At 38.3% G+C, this 19,563-nt stretch overlaps 1 protein-coding gene across 1 annotated transcript in view; it reads left to right on the top strand.

Moving 5' to 3' along the window:
* PHIP (pleckstrin homology domain interacting protein) overlaps nt 1-19,563 on the top strand; it is a 108,463-nt gene that overhangs the window by 51,196 nt on the left and 37,704 nt on the right. Inside the window, exons 16-20 of the mRNA XM_034060633.1 lie at nt 5,686-5,814; nt 10,827-11,052; nt 14,116-14,253; nt 15,336-15,519; nt 16,202-16,325. Coding sequence (XP_033916524.1) covers nt 5,686-5,814; nt 10,827-11,052; nt 14,116-14,253; nt 15,336-15,519; nt 16,202-16,325 — 801 coding nt within the window. The remainder of the gene's footprint in view (nt 1-5,685; nt 5,815-10,826; nt 11,053-14,115; nt 14,254-15,335; nt 15,520-16,201; nt 16,326-19,563) is intronic.

Here is a 19,563-nt window from a genome sequence, read left to right as displayed (position 1 = left end):
TACCTAGATATTTGTTGGCAACTACTTGATTAGTTTTAGGCTAAATGGGCTGCATCAGAAAGAACATTGCCAGCAGGGTGAAGGTGGTAATCCTTCCTCTCTAACCCTGGTGAGGCTTCACCTGGAGTCGTGTCCAGTTCTAGGCTCCCTGGTATGAAAGAGACATGGAACTCCTGGAGGAACTCCTCCAAAAGGCTACTAGAATCATTATAGTTCTGGAGGAAAGACTGGAGAGCTAGGCTTGTTCAGCCTGGAGAAGGAAGGATCACAGGGAATCCGGCTAGTGTCTGAAGGGAGGGTGTCAAAAGGATTAGGTCATACACTTCTCTGTGGTGCCAGGTGATAGGATGAGAGGCAACAGGTATAAACTAAACCACAGAAAGTTCTACTGGAACATGAGGAAGAATTCTATACTATGAGGGTGACTGAGCACTGGAATAGGTTGCCCAGAGAGGTTGTGGAGTCTCCTTCCCTAGAAATATTCAAGAGCTGTCTGGGCATAGTCCTGAGCCGTGTGCTCTAGGTGACCCTCCTTGAGTAGAGAAGCTGGATTAGATGACCTCTGGTAGTCGCTTCCATACTCAACTGTTCTGTGATTATGTGACATACCAAACAACTGGAGTCCCTGTCAACATCTAAGATCAGATTCCAACTAGGACAGGTCAGCAGAATGCTCTGTGCATGGATTTTTTTTTTTTTTTTGTCACATGAGGTGATATTTTTGGACTAATGTCCAAAAGGCATACCACTTGCTTGTATGGATAAAGTGTAATAAGCTCTAATTAACATGGAGATGTTAATTAGAAATGTTAGTAAGAAACATATTTCTTATGCTGTGGCCTTAATGAAGTCTGAAGAGACTGCTATTTTTGCTGGAAGTATAAGGGATTGTATTTTTAGATGAGGTTTTGACTAGAATAAAGTTATAGATGCATTATTTATGAATCAGTGTATAGTCTCACTGAAATGTTCCTGAAAACTTTCAAGAGCTTCCGTCTTTGAATAGTACATAAAAGCGGATCCTGAAGAGCAAAGCCAGCATGATGCTCTAGTAGTCCAAGCAGAAGCCAGTGCTGACCTTGCAGAATGTTTATTAAGAGTAAATTTCTCTTAAAAAAAAGACAAAAGTCATAAATTTTCTATAGCCTTTCTATAACTTCAGGCATCCATAGGGTGGGTGATCTGTCAGATCTTTTTGTTGATACATTTACCTTTCAAAACAAATACAGTGTTCCTGAATGGATAACTGACTTGTGTGGTAGGAAGAGAGAAATGCTGTTAATAAACATTTTACTCTTAATTAATTTTTGACATCCTCCTACTTTTGATCCTTTGCTACTGTTCTGGAAGCAGTGTAGAAACCCTGTTTTTTCTTGGTTTTTCCTTTTTTTTTTCTAGCTTAAAAATTAAGTGGGTTTTCGAGTCCTCCAGAGCTGCAGCAGCTTGTTCTGACTTTGCAGAATGTCTGTACATATCTTTTGGCTTATCATGGAAGCATACTGTGATCTGAGATTGTTCAAAGGGACTTCAAAATGCTTGGAGACTGGGTTGACTCAAGCAGCTACGATATAGTTTCATCACTTATGAAAGACGTTATATGTTTTTATAACAGTTAAATTTGGAGTGTTTTGGTAGTTCTAGAAAGTTGGTCTAGCATGCTATCATTGTGATTGTTAGCATAGAAATACCAGTTTTCAAGTTGAATGTTACTTTTAACTAATTTCCATTTCTTCCTGTGCATTTAAGTAGTTCTCTTTCTGTTAAAGATCTTTCTGTATAGCCACACAAGATAGTCCTCTTTCCTTAGTGTCCATGTGAAGAAGATGAGCTCTTCAGTTTTCCATTAGCATGACGAGTGGAAGCATTTCTCTGTAGCTGTTCTGCTTAGAATTTACCTACCTTGAACATCAGAAGTAGAGATTATGTGCATCACTTTGGAAGACTGGTCTTAGCATTGTCTGTTTGACTAGCATGCATATGCTTTCTCTTTCTCTTCTGGATATACTTCTAGTATAGTTTAGGATTATAGGTTTCTTGTTGGTGTTGCATTGTATGTGATGCATTGCAATGAATGCACAGTGACCTATCTCCCTGTGTTTCCAACTAATTGCCTCAGCCCCTTAATGTGGAGGACAGGAGAGAACATTATCTACCTCAGGCTAGTAGAGGCTTAGTTCGCTGACTTTCTAAACGGTGCTGTCTAATGTTGCCAAGTGTGGTAGAAATGCATAGTATTGCTATATGTAGACTGTGTTCCTTTATTTTTTTCTTGCAGTAAGTGTGTAAGTTATTTCTAATGATCTTACTAGGTTCATGACCTATTGCATTTTGTCTTGTTGGCTTTTAATTGCTTCAGTCAATATCGTTTGTACTGTGTCCTAAATCTGCTCTCAGTGGATGGTTTCCTAATATTCATTTCATCAATGGGCTCTTAGTTTTTTTCTGTAGTCACTACAGAAAGGCCTGGCTTGAGGAACTTCCCTGATCAGTTTAGCTTCCTTTAGTTCTGCATGTCTTCCCCAAAACCTGTAACTGTCATCTTTTCAATGGCAAGTTTGCCTGCTCTGCATTTCTCCTAATAATTACAATTTCTTCCATTTAAACTAAGTTATCAGTGCCATATCATGTCTGTGAAATCTGCCTAGGTTGAAGGAATTATATTTTCTTGGTATAAAAAAAGAAATCAATTACTTTACTGAAGAAAGTCTGATATGTTTATCTGGTACTCTCTAATCTTGATTATTTATTGTTTTATTCCCATGTCTTTTACTTTTCATAATTTTCATGTCTTTCATACTATGTAATTGATGACAGGTCATAAAGGCTTATTATTTAGTTCCCTCTTTCTGCAGGTGGTACTACTTTGTGTTCACACAACAGATTATTTTTATGGATCTAAGACATGTTACTTCCTGTACTAGTTTCACAGTTTGGTTTGGGGAGAACAATAAGTTCCCTCCAAAACTGAGAGGAAAAGAGTAGCTTCCTGTTTTCATTCTCTTGATTTAATCAACTTTCTTCCCTTCGTGATGTATGAGTGTCCACCTCTTCCTTGCTAGTGAAAATACAAGCAAATAGGTTAATTCTTGGGGTTGAGACTAAAAGGAATCTTAAATTAGTTCTTCTTGTATAGCATCACTGGTCCTTCCCTGTTCATAGGTAAAGAATCCTTGCTACTTGCTTTGCTGCCAGTAGTGTCTTAAGATGTTCACTCTTCACAGCCTTATGTTGGGACAGCTCTTAATTGACCAGTGCTTTTTCTTTTCTTATGAGTGGTCTGTTCCCTTCACCATCCTTTTATTCAGGTGAAGGTTCCAGACAGAATAGACAGTCAGCCTTCTTTGGAATACAGTCTTCTTACAGTTCTTGCATCTTTGATTTAAAAGAGCTGGAGAGGGGAAGGAAGTTTACTTCTTGCTCAAGTCCTTTATCTAGTTTGCTGAAGTTACAACTCTGTGATTTAGTACAGCTCCCCCTTTTGCAGCTTAACATTTAGTTTCTGTTCCAAATGACCAACTCTTCTCTGTTAGCCTTATTATTGGAGAAATACCATTGTAAAGTGTTATTTGTTAATCTAAAAATACTTTAGTTTAAAGAATTTTACTGGGTAGCATGTTCTGGCAGGCTTTGCTCTTAAATTTGTGGTAGTAATTATATCTTTGAAGCTTATCCTCAGCAGTAGTTTTTCTTCTTAATATTATAAGGATCTTTATCTCCAAGTAATAATACATCAGACTTGAGGAGCTGTACTAAAAGGTCTTGCTGATTTCCTTTCCAAAAGGACTTTTTAAACCAGATTCTGGCCACATATAGGGTAAAACTATTTGCACTGTACTAGTCACTTAATAATAGATCACTATTCTTTTCCTTTACGTAAGAAGGGAATATCTTCCAACTAACATTCTCCATTCCAGGGGTTTCTTGAAACTGATCCATTCAAACCATTTCTTACGGGGAAGGATTAAAATTCCCATCATTTTAATAGTCTGATTTTTTTTTCCTTCTATTTATGACTTTTTTTCCCCTCACTGTGATCAGCAAATAGTTGATACAGCATGTCTTGTTTTCCTTGTAAAACAAAAGGTCTTAGAATCTTGGGCTCCAGGAGAACCCTGAAATTCTATTTATGAAGGACTTGAATGTTAAGAAGCTTGATACTTTGATGTTTCCTTTGTTGGAGGAAGGGAAAGGGAACAGAAATCTGTTTCAAAGTACTCCTTTTCCAGGTTTTTACTATACATCTGCAAAGCTTATTCTTGGGCTGAATTCTTTCACCTTTCCACCTGCTTCCCCAGACTGTCTCCCTTGAATGCTGCAAGCTTTGTATGTACAAAAAGCAGCACAAAGTTGTAACTTTGCCTTGGTTGTTGGATCTTGCTTAGTATAAATTAATTCTTCGTTCCTAGCTCTTGTGATGTTAGTGTCACTCACTTGAAGCTCTGTTTTTATTTTCCATCTCTTTCTGTAGGATACTTCATTTCTTCTGGAATGATAGGCAAAATAGAACATAAAACTAGCACTGGTTTATGTTCCTGTTTTGCTAATCCAGAAACTCATTTGACTTTTATGGAAAGTACTTTAGAGTAAGAAAGACCTTTATCATCACCTACCTGCAAGCACCGGCAATAGGTGTAGCAGCCTCTGCCATTGGGGTGGGGGGGTGTGCAGGGGTGTGGGTGTGTTGTAGGGCCCTGGGCAAAAGATGTAGACTTCTGCCTTTGTCTCAGCCTGTAAGATAGTGCAAACATTACCTACCCCGCAGGTTTTTGGAGGCTTGTTTCCTTAACTTTTTAAAGTAAAGGTGATGGCCTCTGGGAGGTGCTACAGAAGTTCATAGTGTTACTGCCTGCAGGCTGTGTTTTCTGGCAATGCATAGGCCTGCCATAGTTAGGGAAAGAATTTTGTTTGGTGTCTCTTTAAAGAAAATGCAAAAGTGCTTTGCTGGGGAGAATAGAAAGGGGCTTTCTGAAGAGGTGCTGAAGGCATGAAAATTCAGAGTGGTGATTGGTCACCTCTGCTTGATTGACAGGTTGCAGGGAAAAACAAAAACCCATTTGTTCTGGCTTAATGGAACTGGAAAACAGAAAATGAGTATCAGGTAAAAATTCCTTTTTTAAAATCTTTGCAGTTCTCCTTTAAAAAGTGGAGTTTTTACACAAATCTACACCTCACCCACTCCAATAAATTAGGAGTAGGAATTACAGAAGCAGGCAGTTGCTAAGTTGTGTAATGTGGGTTGTCTATTGTCCATGCGTTCCTGGCAGGCAGGTGTTGTGAAACACCACAGCAGCCAATGCTACTGGGCTAGCTTAGCAAGAAGGCAGAGGATTGAAAGGGTGTAGTGGTTAAGCCCTGAACTGGACCCAGCTCTCTGGTTAGGCTCATTAGCAGGACATTCAAGGGGAAGCTTTTATTTTCACTTCCTATACTGTGCCTGCTTTGTGGATAAAGTCTGTCAGTTTCTACTACTATCAATTTGGCATCTTTCATGAGCATTATTACAAAATTCACTGAAAAATGAATAGCTAAAAAGCAAACTATGTTTTAAAGTAACTTCCATCTAGCAGTATACTGTCTTACAGATTTTATAATAAATTTCAACATCAGCACCACAGTTTTGAGAATCATAATTGAAAGTTATTTATTTCTGGTAACTTAATTATTTTGTATGTTGATGTATTTCAGATTGAAGGACAAGGACATGGTGCAGTCTTTGACTGCAAGTGCTCTCCTGATGGACAGCATTTTGCGTGTACTGATTCTCATGGTCACCTTCTGATTTTTGGCTTTGGTTCCAGTAGCAAATATGACAAGGTACAGTGCAAGATGAAAATCAAAATGTTTGTCTATATTGAATGCATTTGTGCAAACTTTCCTCCAGAGCTTCATTGTATCGTAACATAAGTTTGAGCCATTAATTACTGCATGTTTCAGATCACTGTTGTTGACATTGAGCTTTCTTTTACTGTCTTTGTTCTTTAAACTGTGGAAGCATGCTATTAAGGTACTGTTTACATGGGAAGTTAAAAGTTAAAAAGAAAATAAACCAGTCACTGTCTACTCTCTTAAGTGACGAGGCTACAAGTGTCTACTAATAGATCCACATGGATCATGTGAATGAGCAGAAGTTGAGTTGATAATAGTTAAATGTTTTGCTTTAAATATTTTTTTTGTTCCTAACTAAGACAAAAATGGGAGAGGGGGGGCAGGTAATAGGATTAATTCCTGCTATATGTATTTAAATATCGCATAGGCTGGGAGACAGTTTTTCACAGTAAATATACTATGTGATGTATGTCTGCTAATGAAGTTCTGTCGTGGATGCCTTGGTGCTTACACTGTAATGTTTCACCGTTACTGTGTGATTAAAATACTACGTCTTTATTCTAATGTCTACATTGTGTATTTTAAGTGTGGGTGTCTTGCCACAGACCCTCATGACTGTAAAGATACATGATGATTTTTTTCCTCTGTGGATGCACATGCCGTATGAACTATACAGGTTACCTAATCTGAAGTGCCCACATGGTCCTAGTTGTTCTTTTACCATCCAGGGAAGAGGTGAGGTGGATCTCTTCTCCCTCTTTCTAAGACTTAAGCATGCCTGCTCCAGGATTTTCATCTCTGCTTCTGGTAGCTGGTACTTGAAGGTTGGTCATGAAGTGCTGGCTTTTGGATCTTGCTTCTGGCTTTGGATCTTTGGATATATGCTGTCCTTGAGAGCTTTTTGGCAGAGTAGTGCAGGAAGGCCTGAAGAAGGAATAGCAAAAGGAATTTTAATCTTTGTCTTGTAAGCCACTGCATTTCTTTCTGTAGTCTTCCAGCTCTCAATTTGATGCTAGTTACAGCACCGTTTGCATACTGGGGATTTCTTTTTTTTTTCCTCCTTCGCTCTCAACTATGATTTGAAGCACTTGGTACTTGGCTGCTATGGCTGTTCCTCACCTATTGCTAGCTGTGCATTTCCCTTTCCGTTCCAAAGTAAGCAAATGAGCAGAGAGACACCACAGCAAGGAAAACTAGGAGTATCAGATCATTTTCAAAGTCTTTCCCTTTAAGAGTTTCAAACTTTAAAGCCTGTTGTAGTAGAAACATTTTTCTCACCATATCCATTGGTCATTCCAGGTATATTTTTTCTATCTGATAATTTTGGAAGCATATAGTCCTCTGATTCTCAGAAATGTTGGAAATGAAATTGGAACTGAGAGCCTTTTTGTCTTTGCTGGTGTTTTGCCCCATTTAAGAATTTATCTTGTGAGGGATTAGATCTGTTTGAAGAATGAAAAGAGTTGCTTTTCACTTCTTGAATTCTACAGACCTTTGTTCTCTTGGCACTTTTGCTGCATTCTCTGAGAAAAAGATGGTTTAAAATTTTTCACTTACTGGGTGATCTAAAATTATCTTCTCCAGCTGTTAATTTGCTGGTGATAATCTTGTCATACTTGACCATTGAAGAAATGCAGGCAAACAGGACTTACATTTGTTATCTTTTTAGTCTAAGTCTTCAGCTCTCAGAAAACTCAGCTTGGAAGTTTCTGGTCTTCTTGTCTGAGTCTCTCCCCTCTTTAATTTTTGTTTGACCTAATTTATGCAGAAATATAACTACAGATAGGTAGGTGCTGGAGATCAGATGTTCTTGATCAGACCTGCAGGCTTTTTGAATGTTTTCCATCCATTTTGGGTAATGACTTTTACAGAAGAAAGGTGTGGGGTAATAACCTGTGCTAAACTCTTGCATTTGTGAATTATACTCAGGACAGTAATTATAGCTAAGATAATGTTACCTCTGCTAAGAGAGCAAGCTCTTGTTTTTCCATGTATTTATTTTTTCTTGTGATGTTCAGGTAGTACCTGTGTTCTCTAGTTCACTAGACTGCTGTCCTGGTTTTGTTTTTTTGTCCTGCATGCGATCTTGGCCACAGTGAAGGTGATGGGGTGCTCTCTTGATGATAATATGATTTAGTGGAGTAATTTTTAGTGATGGAAAGAAAATATATATTTGCTCCTTGTTTGGGGCTCCTTTGTTATTTGACCCAATTAAAGGAACCTTGAACCAATCTCAGCTGAATTTCTGAGTGTGCTAAGATCATCACAGATGAGATGAGCTCACTGTCAACAGGGTATGTGCACTTCAGAAGTTCTTGCTTGGGTGGAAACTTGTCCAGGAATGCCTAATGATTTTAAAGCATAAGGTACCTTTCTGTTGATTTCAAATCTTAGATTTTATTAGATCTCTGAGCTTTCTAAGGCTTTTTTTCCTTTAGACTGCCCAAACCACAGTTCTTTGTGGTGGATTGATGCAATAATGGGGAAAGTCTCTTTTTGTTTGCATAGGTCTTCCAATTGGGAAAAACAGAGCATTGTGAATGTGTAGTGCAGTTACCGGAGGAAAGTCTCTTTTGCAGAGCTCAGATCTTGCAGAAAGCTTTTGCTCTGAAACAGAGTGAGTTTGTGAAGTCATATGACTCATATGTGCTAACGGTGTTGTAGCATCTTCTTATTGTTATGAATTTGATTAAGAAATATGTATGATTGTTGGTAACATAGAATCACAGAGTATTTTTGGGTGGAAAGGACTTTAAAGTTCTAGGTCCCTAGTGCCAACCCCCCTGCTATGGGCAGGGACACCTTCCACTAAACCAGGTTGCTCAAAGCATCATCCAGCCTGGCCTTGAACACTGTGGTGCACCAGACTTCTGATATCCTTCGTGGGGCCAACATGGAGGTCAGCCCTGCAAATTATCATCTAATACTGTCAACTTGTTGTCTGTTGAACATAGCCATTTAAGGTTCACTGTAATGTCTAAATTGATTTTTCTCAGGACTTAGAGTAGCCTGAAGGCAGTTGTTGCCTTGGGTTTCCAATAGGGACCTTCCAGTATTCTACCTAAGAATTGGTCCTCACCTGGGTTCTTCATGCAATGCCATTCTTATCTTTTGGAGTAGAAATTTGCTTACCACATCTCATTGTATTGAAGAGTCCAAAGAAAGGTGATTGCAAAGAAGTCCTCATGATCTTGCATCCAGGGTCTGTTGTGGTAGAGGTCACTGAATCTAAGGAAGAAATTTCAGATCTTCCCTTTTCTTTTAAAACCTGGGATGCAAACAACACTGTACAGCCAGATCACAGCACATTAGGACTCACAGTCTGTTTGATGATGCCATTGGAATCTCTCAGTGTGGGAAGTATTTAATAGAACTGCTTACACTAGGTGAAAGTACTAGATACTCTACTATTATTACTCTGGGGAAAAAAAATTAAGTTGTCCTAGAAGACCTGCATTTTTATCATATTGAGCTATTTGAGCTGAAAAAATGAAGTTATTAAGCAGACCTTGATTCTGTCAGTCAGGCACATGAAAGTACTTGTATGTTTGGCCTCTGTTAAGTTACAGGGAATCCGGCAGCAAGACTTCATCCAGTCAGGACTTCTTAACTGCAGTCAGATGTCACCTTGACCATGCTTGCTTTGTTCATGTCCTTACTTTTTAAGGATAACTTTTGGAATCCATGAAGTAAGTTCTCTGCTATTGCATCTTGCAGTTCTTCCAGTTATTACTTTTTTGAATTTCTGTGGGATCCATATTCTGTGATTCCTACAATTTTTTAATTTTTTCTTGCCCATCTCCTGTGAATGCACATAGGCATTTGCTGATGTAATTGACATAAGTTTATGCTTGTCTTTCTTTCCTGGTTGTCTCACATCAAGAATGGGAGACCTTTGTCATTGAGAGACCAGACCTCTGCACAGATGCTGTAACCTCTGCCTTACTGATTTCTACTTAGCAAGTAACTGAACACTGTTATGGATTGGTCATTATGGAGCATTCTTTTCAGAAATCAGAGTATGTTCCATGGCAGCTTAGCCATTTCTCTGTATATGTTCAAATACCTCATCTAAGGCAAGACTTTCTGGAGATCTCCATGCCTTAAGTCAATTATTTAATCATTTTTATACTGCACAATCTAATTTGTGTGGATGGTGATATTATGATTTTATTTTTACTTGTTCATAGTTAAACTGAGTGTATTAGCTGCCAAGGGGTTTGCTTGCCAGTAGGTAGTGTTGGGATGTGTGTCAGCTTGTCTTCTGTTCTCTTTTCTCCTTGCTGTTCAGTATCTTTCTGATTGCACTATATTGAGATGGTGTGCCAGCAAGGGATGGAGCATGAGCCTTTTTACATGCTCTTTGGACAATAGAATTCCTCAGTCTTGAGTGTCTGTGGAAAGTCATCTAGAATAAATAATGAGCAGGTGGACTGAAATAAAGAAGGCTTTGAGCCTGAAGAATTCAAATTTAGATCAGCTTTGTTTTATCTACTGGAACTATTTCACATATCTAGCATTAAAATAGGATGTATGTTTGGCTGCTGGTTGAAGTATTTGGCAGTGACATGATATGATAATATTTTCCTATTCCTCCTCTTCCTACACCATAGCTCCTAAGTCTGTGACACAGTTCTTTTATCAGAATATATATTCAGAGTATAGAAGAAAATTTGTAAACTAATACGTCCATGCTGTGGTCAGTTGAGTGTCTTCCAGCAGTTAAATGTTGTCCCATTCCCCAGTTCTTTAAATGCTCTCCACCCTAAAACATGTGGATTATTCTCCTTGCACTATAATATAGAAAAGGAGTACTGGGGGAAAAAAAATAATCATGGAGTCATTAAATTTTGCCCTTTAAGATAAACAGATCATTTTATAACCTTGTTTTTGCAAAAGTGACCATGAGTAACATCGTTTAAAATATTTTTGGCAGTTATCTTCTGTATGACTTTTTTAATAGGTTCTTTTAAAAAATTACAAAATGACTTTGTTTACAGATAGCAGATCAGATGTTCTTTCATAGTGATTATCGGCCCCTTATCCGTGATGCCAACAACTTTGTCCTGGATGAACAGACACAGCAGGCTCCACACCTTATGCCTCCCCCATTTTTGGTTGATGTGGATGGCAACCCTCATCCTGCAAGGTATCAAAGACTAGTTCCTGGTCGTGAGAACTGCAGGGAGGAACAGCTTATTCCTCAGATGGGAGTGACATCTTCAGGTATGGAAACTTTCACTTCACTACACAGTAGCCTATGTAGTTACCTCTAGGTGTCCTACACTTTCACTTCATCCTTTTTATAAATTTCTGGGCATAGTAGTTCATGTATCGTTGAAGAATTACAGTGTCCATGGCACTGATTGCTTGTGACAATTACAGTATTGTCATTGATCAAGTCAGTACTAGTTGATGTTACAATGCCAGTTAGCTTGGAGCTCATTTCATTACTGGAACAGTGTATGATGCTGAATGAGCTTTCAGTTGATCTCTTTGGGGTAAGATTTCCTGCTTTTGAAAACCTGGGAAATAGACTGTTCTGCCACAGATCAGTTGGAGTAGGTAACACATACAAGAAGAGAAAAATGAGAGGACACCTTAAACATGCAAAATCCCCTTCCTGTTCAGATAAAGGCAGTCATTCAACTTAAGCTTTGATGGTTTGGTTAGAGAACTCTGAAGACTTGATAAGGGTACAGAATCTAGGAAGTTCCTGGAAAGTTGTATTCTCCACGCACACAGTGTGCGAAGGACGTGCGTATTCTGAACCAGTGGATGGCTGTTTGGAAACTGCCAAATGTGGCCCACATGGGTGGGACTGTAAAAATGATGCCCACTTGTTATGTGTCACTAGTTTGATATTAGCATGAATGGGCAAATAGTGACTGGTGAAAGTAGCTTTAAATGTTTTCAAGATAAGCATTGTTAAGTATTTGGATATTCTTGAAAATATAGGGAAAACTGACTGTGTATGTAAATAGTGGCTTACACGTACACTTAATCCTGTGTTGTGTCACACATTCTGGGAAGGTTAACTGGCAGTGTTGTTAACAAAAGATCTCTTTATCCTCATTTGTAGACCTGAGAATTATAAGCCACTGAATACTTGAATAATAATCTTTAAGGATAATTTCCATATTTCCTCCAAAATTATAGGAAGAAATGTTACCTGAGAAGAAACTGTAAGAAGGAAGAAGTCTCTTGTGGCTGAATGTATGCTGTGCTTTTAACTTTTTAGCTAGTGGCTTTGAAGCTAAATTCAATTTCCAAGGAAGGATATGACCATGAGCCAGCAATGTGCCCTTGTGGCCAAGAAGGCCAATGGCATTCTAGGGTGCATTCGAAAGGGTGTGGTTAGTAGGGCAAGAGAGGTTCTCCTCCCCCTCTACTCTGCATTGGTGAGGCCGCATCTGGAATATTGCATCCAGTTCTGGGCCCCTCAGTTCAAGAAGGACAGGGAATTGCTTGAAAGAGTCCAGCACAGAGCCACAAAGATGATGAAGGGAGTGGAACACCTCCCTTATGAGGAGAGGCTGAGGGAGCTGGGTCTCTTTAGCTTGGAGGAGAGGAGACTGAGGGGTGACCTCATCAGTGTTTACAAATATGTAAGGGGTGGGTGTCAGGATGATGGAGCTAGGCTTTTTTCAGTGATATCCAGTGGCAGGACAAGGGGCAATGGGTGTAAACTGGAGCATAGGAGGTTCCACGTTAACATCAGGAAGAACTTCTTTACTGTGAGAGTGACAGAGCACTGGAACAGGTTGCCCAGGGAGGTTGTGGAGTCTCCTACGTTGGAGATATTTGAGGACCCCTGGACAAGTTCCTATGTGATGTACTCTAGGTTACCCTGCTCTTGCAGGGGTATTGGACTAGATGATCTTTCGAGGTCCCTTCCAACCCTTGGGATTCTGTGATTTACTGCTTAGATATATGTGAAGTTCCTTTAAACCAGATACTTTGAAAAATCAAATATATACCAGTGTCTTCATTATTTCTTTAGAAACACTCAAAAAATTTGCTGTAACTTGTGAAGGCAGAATCTCGCAAGCTAGATACATAAAGAAACATTTATTTTGTTTAGGTAGCTGTTCCTTATTTAAGAACATTCTTGGGTTCTTAGTTGCTTTTCCCATTGTTTTCAGCAGGCAGTATGTTGGATTATGAGATCACTAAATAAATGTTTCTCACAACATGAGTCAGAAAACATCCAGCTGTGGTTATACCAGAGCTCATTCCATGATTCCAAGCTTCTGCTGCTTTAGGGAAGTCAACTTCAACTACAGTAACCTTGAAACCCTGAGAGTACTGTCTTAAATGTGTATGTTCTTTCTGCATACCATCATCTGTTAAGAGAGAGCTGCTTCTCTCTAGGCACATAATCAAAGTTCTTCATTTCATAGCACAATTACTGCAGTATCTTGTCTTTGATCTTGCAAAATGCAGTTGATAATATGGTATCTCTTCAGACTAATGCTGGGAAAATAATTTCTGTAGCTCATTTCTTTGAACATTGTCATCCTTCAGTACAAAATTTTGCAAGTTCTGCTTCTCTTGACCAGAGCTTCCCACCAATCCACCATCTGACTATTCTGTGTGGAGGTATCTGACATCCTTTTTGAATGAGTACTGTAGCCCTTGCCTATTTCTCCATAGCTCTATTTTTTTTTGTGACCACTGTATGAGAAGAAGTTTTGTGTGGTTTATGCTTATGTGCTGTTTATTTTGCTTGCTGCACAGATACAGTATTATCACTTCTGTGAGAACTATTTCTTGTCTTTTATGTGAGACCTACCCAAAAGGAGTCTTCATGGCTGTTTTATATATCAAAGATTATTAGCATTACTTAGCCTGTCGTTGTTACATCCATATGGAGCTCAGTCAAACATTTTTACTGTTTGGTGTTCTGCAGTATAGATAATTCTTCTCTAATTCAGTTAGTTATTGAAGTAGTTATTTTATTGAAACTCATACTGAAGTGTTTAGCCTGCCCAAAATGCATTATAAAGCATGAATTAGAACAACTTGCATTAACCGAGAAACAACAGTTGTATTCAGCTTCTGTGATTTGTTTGCTCTTGATCAAATTTAGGCATTTATTAGGGGTGGCATGTGATCATCCTGACCCTCCTTCAGAAAATATAATGCTCTTAATATATTAAGAAAAAGGTTGTCCTGTTTAAAAACTGTCTGTAACAAAAATATGCATTAGCCCCTATTTACACATGTGTATATGCATTCGGTCCTTCAACATTTATATGTTGTTTTCTTGTATATTTTACTTCACAGGATTGAATCAAGTTCTTAGTCAACAAGCAAATCAAGAAGTTAGTCCTTTGGATAGCATGATTCAAAGACTTCAGCAAGAGCAGGACCAGAGGCGTTCTGGGGAAGCAGCAACCAGTAGTACAAGTCGGATAAACAGAGGTAGATTACTGAGAGAGGGGTGTTGTGGCTGAGAGCTGGAAAACGTAAATCACATTATTGTGCATGATTTGTGAATTTTCTGGAACTATCAGAAAGGAGGTTTGGAGCCATGGAAAAGATGGACCTTCCCTGGGTGGTTTGGGTTGGTTTTTTTTTTAACCTGTTTGCAAAATCTCAGAGTTCTTACCATTACAAATTTATCTTTAATGTTATTGTGTATGCTTAGTCAGGGAACATGAAGCAACTGCATTCCCTTAGAAGTAACTACCCTACGGTTTAATCTGCAATTGGCTATCTACTTGATTTGAATTGTCTCAAATAAGAAAACAGGAGTGAGAAAAGAGGAGGGAGTTGCTTGTTTTTCAGTACAGCTGTTCCACACTTCTGTCTTGCACTAGATTGTGTATTAGTTTTCAACACTTAAAACATGGTTGGCAATCCACCTGAGTGGAGCAAGAGTAGCTTCTGTGTGGAAAGATGTAGAGAAATGTTAGTTTTGCTACAGTGTAGGTGTTTTGAAGGTTTTGGCAGGCATTTGTGGGTTTGGTTTGGGTTTTTTTGTTGAATTTGTTTGTTTGTTTTAATCCTTCCGATCATTTCAACTTCTTGTCTGTAAATTTTACAGCGTGAATTCCTAATAATTCAGTGTTGCATCTTCTTTTTTGAAGGTGTAGAAGACACTGATTCGGTGAGATAGCTCACCTTTTTATAACATGGATCTAGAGTGCAGTAGCAATAGTCAGCTTCACATTTTTAAAGAAAAGCAAACCAATGAAACATCTGGTTCACATCCAATTACTGATACAGCTGTTCCTTTATGATGTGAATTTTTAAGTATACTACACTGCAGCCCAGTAGCTGTTTACATGTGTGTTTTGATGACTATAGAGACTGATGAAATAGCTCATATTCATATTCATATTCAGCTGATATTTAATTTCTTTTGAAGGAATAGATAGGTAAAAGTATTTGGGGCTTGTTTTGGGTTTGGGGTTCCCCCCCCCTTTTAGCTTGTGTTTGCTTTTTAAATGCTTCCCGTAGAATTTCAGGTCAAGTACAAATATCACTTTTTTACTTTTTAGCATCTGTAAGTTCTACCTCAGAAGTACATTCACCACCAAATATAGGATTAAGGCGTAGTGGACAAATTGAAGGTGTGCGTCAGATGCATAGCAATGCACCAAGAAGTGAAATAGCCACTGAGCGAGACCTTGTGGCTTGGAGTCGAAGGGTTGTAGTGCCTGAACTGTCTTCTGGTGTGGCCAGGTAAGCATAGGCCAAGTATGCAGTGAATATTAGCTTGGTGAACTTAACAGTTTTGGAATTCATATTGTCACAGAACTATTTATGTGGTATTTATCTATTGTGTGGTCTCATATCTCTTACGAAATTGGGTTTAGTTTCAGATCAGTTGTTTGCTTAACACTTGAAATATCTTGGAATTGTAGAGTGATTGTGAATAAAAATCACAATCATTAAACAAATGACAGAGTAATTTAAGTTGTATATGCAGTGGGATCTAGCTGCCTCAGTGTGTTCTGACTTGTAGCATAAGATTACAGTATGTTATTACTCTGTATCTGACATTGTATGGCATTTTATGGCTAGGACACTGACCTGATCCATTAGGTGCCTGAGGTGATTTTTGATTGCCAAACTGGAACTTTAGTTAATTCACTAATTAACTCTTGTGATGAACACTTACATCGGTAAGTCAAAAAAACTTTCTAGTCACAATCAAACATAAGCTGCTTTAGCTCTTTGAAGTAAGATTGAAATCTTACTTTGTTCAGAAAGTCTAACATTGAAGTCATATTCTGACTGTCAGAAAAGAACTAGCATTCAGAGTGTTGTAAATGTTGAACATCTGTTCCTTGATTTGGAATAGATCATCTTAGCTATAGTATTAACTTGCTTTAAAGTTAACATCTCAATTATATTTTTTCAGTAGGCAGGAAGAATGGAGAACAGCAAAGGGAGAAGAAGAAATAAGAGTGTATCGATCAGAAGAGAAAAGGAAACACATAACAAGTCACATTCAAAGAGAGAACAAGATACCCACATTCTCTAAGGTAAATAGTAACATTTAGCTTATGGCAGTAAGAAGCATAAAATACAACTTAACAGCTTAAACTACAAAAATTTGCACAACTCAGGTTAAAAAAACGGGGGTACAGGAATTTGTTTACCTCCACAGAATGAGGAAGCACATCTCTACTGGTGTTCCACTATATTCTGGATAAACAATGGGGATTGATTTTAGAACCCACTGAGAAGCCATGTGAATGTGCTGTTTGGGGTATGATATGATATAGGGAGTCTGTCACTATTAATCAATATACCCTGCTACTCTTCTATACTGCTTGACATGCTGTTCTGCAGAAAGGTTTGATTAAAACTTGAGTCACAGTTCTTAACTTTAACATATTTGAATGCACCTCCAAATACAGAACTGGGTATTTTCTCTCATAGTTCCTAATAATCATATGGTGGTTTTGGATGAGATGTTTCTAAGTTGTGGTTTTTGCTAGAGCTGGACTACATTTTTCAGGAAAGAGGAAAACAGGATAGATGAAATGGAAGGGAATGTGTTGTATTAAAAATGAAAGTTATAGCTTGCAAAAACTGATACATGTATGCAGGTAAGAATGTGAAGGATGTATGTTCTCCATTTACAAAAATCATTTTACTTTTTTGTTAGAAATGAGTTTTATCTGTGTATCTCACATGCTTATTTGTGCTTTTCTAGCTAAATAATCAATTATATTTTGTAAACTATGAAGTGAATTTCAAACAGCTGTAAAGGAGAACCCATGCTTTGGATTTTGTAGTATGTTTATTCTAGATGAGACTGTTTCACCTTTAATCAAAAGCTTAGTAAAATACAGGCCTTAGGGAATGCCTGTACGTTGTCTGTTGAAAAGTAAAGATGGCTTACGGGGTTCAACATGGGAAATGAAAAAATAAGTATTGATAGCAAGTATATAGAAGATTGTGCAGCTCTTAACTTTATCAGAGTACCATAGTTAATGCCTGTGCTAATTATTACTCACAGTCTGGGGGAGGAAGGGACTGAGACTGAAAACTGTCTGGAAATAAGTAGATTTAAGATATTCAGCAATGCCTTCTGTATTTTTTAATAATGATGAATTAAATTCGTATGCAGTTGAAAATGTAAATGTGAGATGGGCAAGTTTCTGCTTGATACTAAATTTGAGTGTTCCGTTTTGCTTCTGTTTTTACACTCGGCCAATGTAAATCTTTGGAAAGAAGCGAGATTAAAGCTCCCTCGAAAAGTCCACGGATAATTTTCAGGTTTTCTCCAGTTTCTTTTGTGTATTAAAATTGTGTGCATTGCTGTCTTAAGAAATTGTACTGATACACTAATTTCAGTGCCGCAGGCAGAATGTTGTGTTCGCCCAAGATAAAACACTGAAAAAAAAATGTTTGCTTGCACCTCCTGTATGAAGACAGGCTGAGAGAGTTGGGGCTGTTCAGCCTGGAGAAGAGAAGGCTGCATGGAGACCTCATAGCAGCCTTGCAGTATCTGAAGGGGGCCTACAGGGATGCTGGGGAGGGACTATTCATTAGGGACTGTAGTGACAGGACAAGGGGTAACGGGTTGAAACTTAAACAGCAGAGGTTTAGATTGGTTGTAAGGAAGAAATTCTTTACTGTGAGGGTAGTGAGGTACTGGAATGGGTTGCGCAGGGAAGTTGTGAATGCTCCATCCCTGGCAGTGTTCAAGGCCAGGTTGGATGAAGCCTTGGGTGATATGTTCTAGTGTGAGGTGTCCCTGGCCATGGCAGGGGGGTTGGAACTAGATGATCTTAAGGTCCTTTCCAACCCTAACTATTCTATGATTCTGTGTCCAGGTTTTGTACATAGAGGGAAGAAGCTCTGTGCCCCTTATGGTTCTGAAGGTTGTCATGGGAGGGCTTATTAATGAAATAGCAAGGTACCAGAAATCTTGGTAATTCCTATTTTTCTCTTGGGAATAATGGAACGCAGGCCTCAAATTCAGATTTTAACAAAGCTGTTTCTTGTCTTGAAGGGATATATTTTGATGCTGAATTATAGACTTTCTTTTAGTTTAATTTAACAGTTGTGCTGTTCGAGAGTTTGTTTTGTTTGGTTTTTCCTGCAGGTACAGCCTAGTTAGAAGATCCTTCATGATTATGTGAATTCCTACCAATTCACCCTTAAATTTTTCATTGAATTACAGTTTTCCTAAAGTATCACTAGGACACAAGCATAGCAGAGTAGGCTAGTTGGGCCAGCATTTTGGTTTCAGCAATTACTTCTATTGCAGCTTTGAAACAAAGAAACTTAATATGGATGGTTTTGGAAATCTATTCTCAGAGGAGACATTTTTTAGTCTCCAAACTTTTTTAAAGATAGTGCTGGATCCTTTTGAACCCCACATTTTCATTGTGAATATTTATGCCTTTAAAAGCTTTCAGAACTACAGCTAGCTTGGGAAAATCTTCCTTCAGTTTCCTGTACTTAGAGAAGAATATGTCCTACATTTATCTCAGTCCTTGAAGGGTCTATGATCTGGATTTTGATTCCCAGAATATGAAGGAGAGAACTTGGTAAATTCTTTAGTCACTTCCCACCTTTGTCCTGAGGAGACAGAGCAAAAAACAAGATAGTCATGGTCTCTGTAATTGGGAATGTCGGTAAATTTTTTTAGGAATTACTGTTGAATTCGGTAACCTTTTCGGAACATTTAAATAAATCCTTCTTAAGCCCTACAGGATACTGGCATCTTGTGACAAAAAAACCTGACATTCTTTATAATTTATTCTTCATGGAATGTGTCTCTACTTGGAGGACTTGGGTGGTTGAGAAGTACAGTAATTAAAATCCCTTGAGATAAATCTCAGAGGGATTCAGAAATGAGTAGATATCAAATGTGCTTTAAATAAGCAAATTTGCAAGAAGAAAAGGATGCTTGATCATAAGTGATCTGAGTCTCCAAATTAAACTCAGATTTTAATGATTTGCATTGTTGCTTATGGTTAGCATGAGCAACGCTTCTGCCCAGTAGTGTCTGAACAATAGGCATAGTGAATTGGAATTGTCATCTTCTGCAGTGTCCATAATAAAATCAAGTAAACTAGGAAGAGAAGTAAGACTGACTGCACTCTAGAAGCTGTTACATGACATTTTTAAGGACTTTTAAATAGAAGTTAGTAACTTAATTATAGCAGCTCTTCTGCTGCTATTCTTTACAGTAACTGTCTGTCTTTAAATACAACCTGTGTTAAGTTGAAGATAAAACTGGAAAGCATTGTGTAAATCTTC

Source organism: Melopsittacus undulatus, chromosome 3, assembly GCF_012275295.1.
Source record: "Melopsittacus undulatus isolate bMelUnd1 chromosome 3, bMelUnd1.mat.Z, whole genome shotgun sequence".
NCBI classification, from domain to species: domain Eukaryota; kingdom Metazoa; phylum Chordata; class Aves; order Psittaciformes; family Psittaculidae; genus Melopsittacus; species Melopsittacus undulatus.
This window is presented reverse-complemented; position numbering and strand designations above follow the sequence as displayed.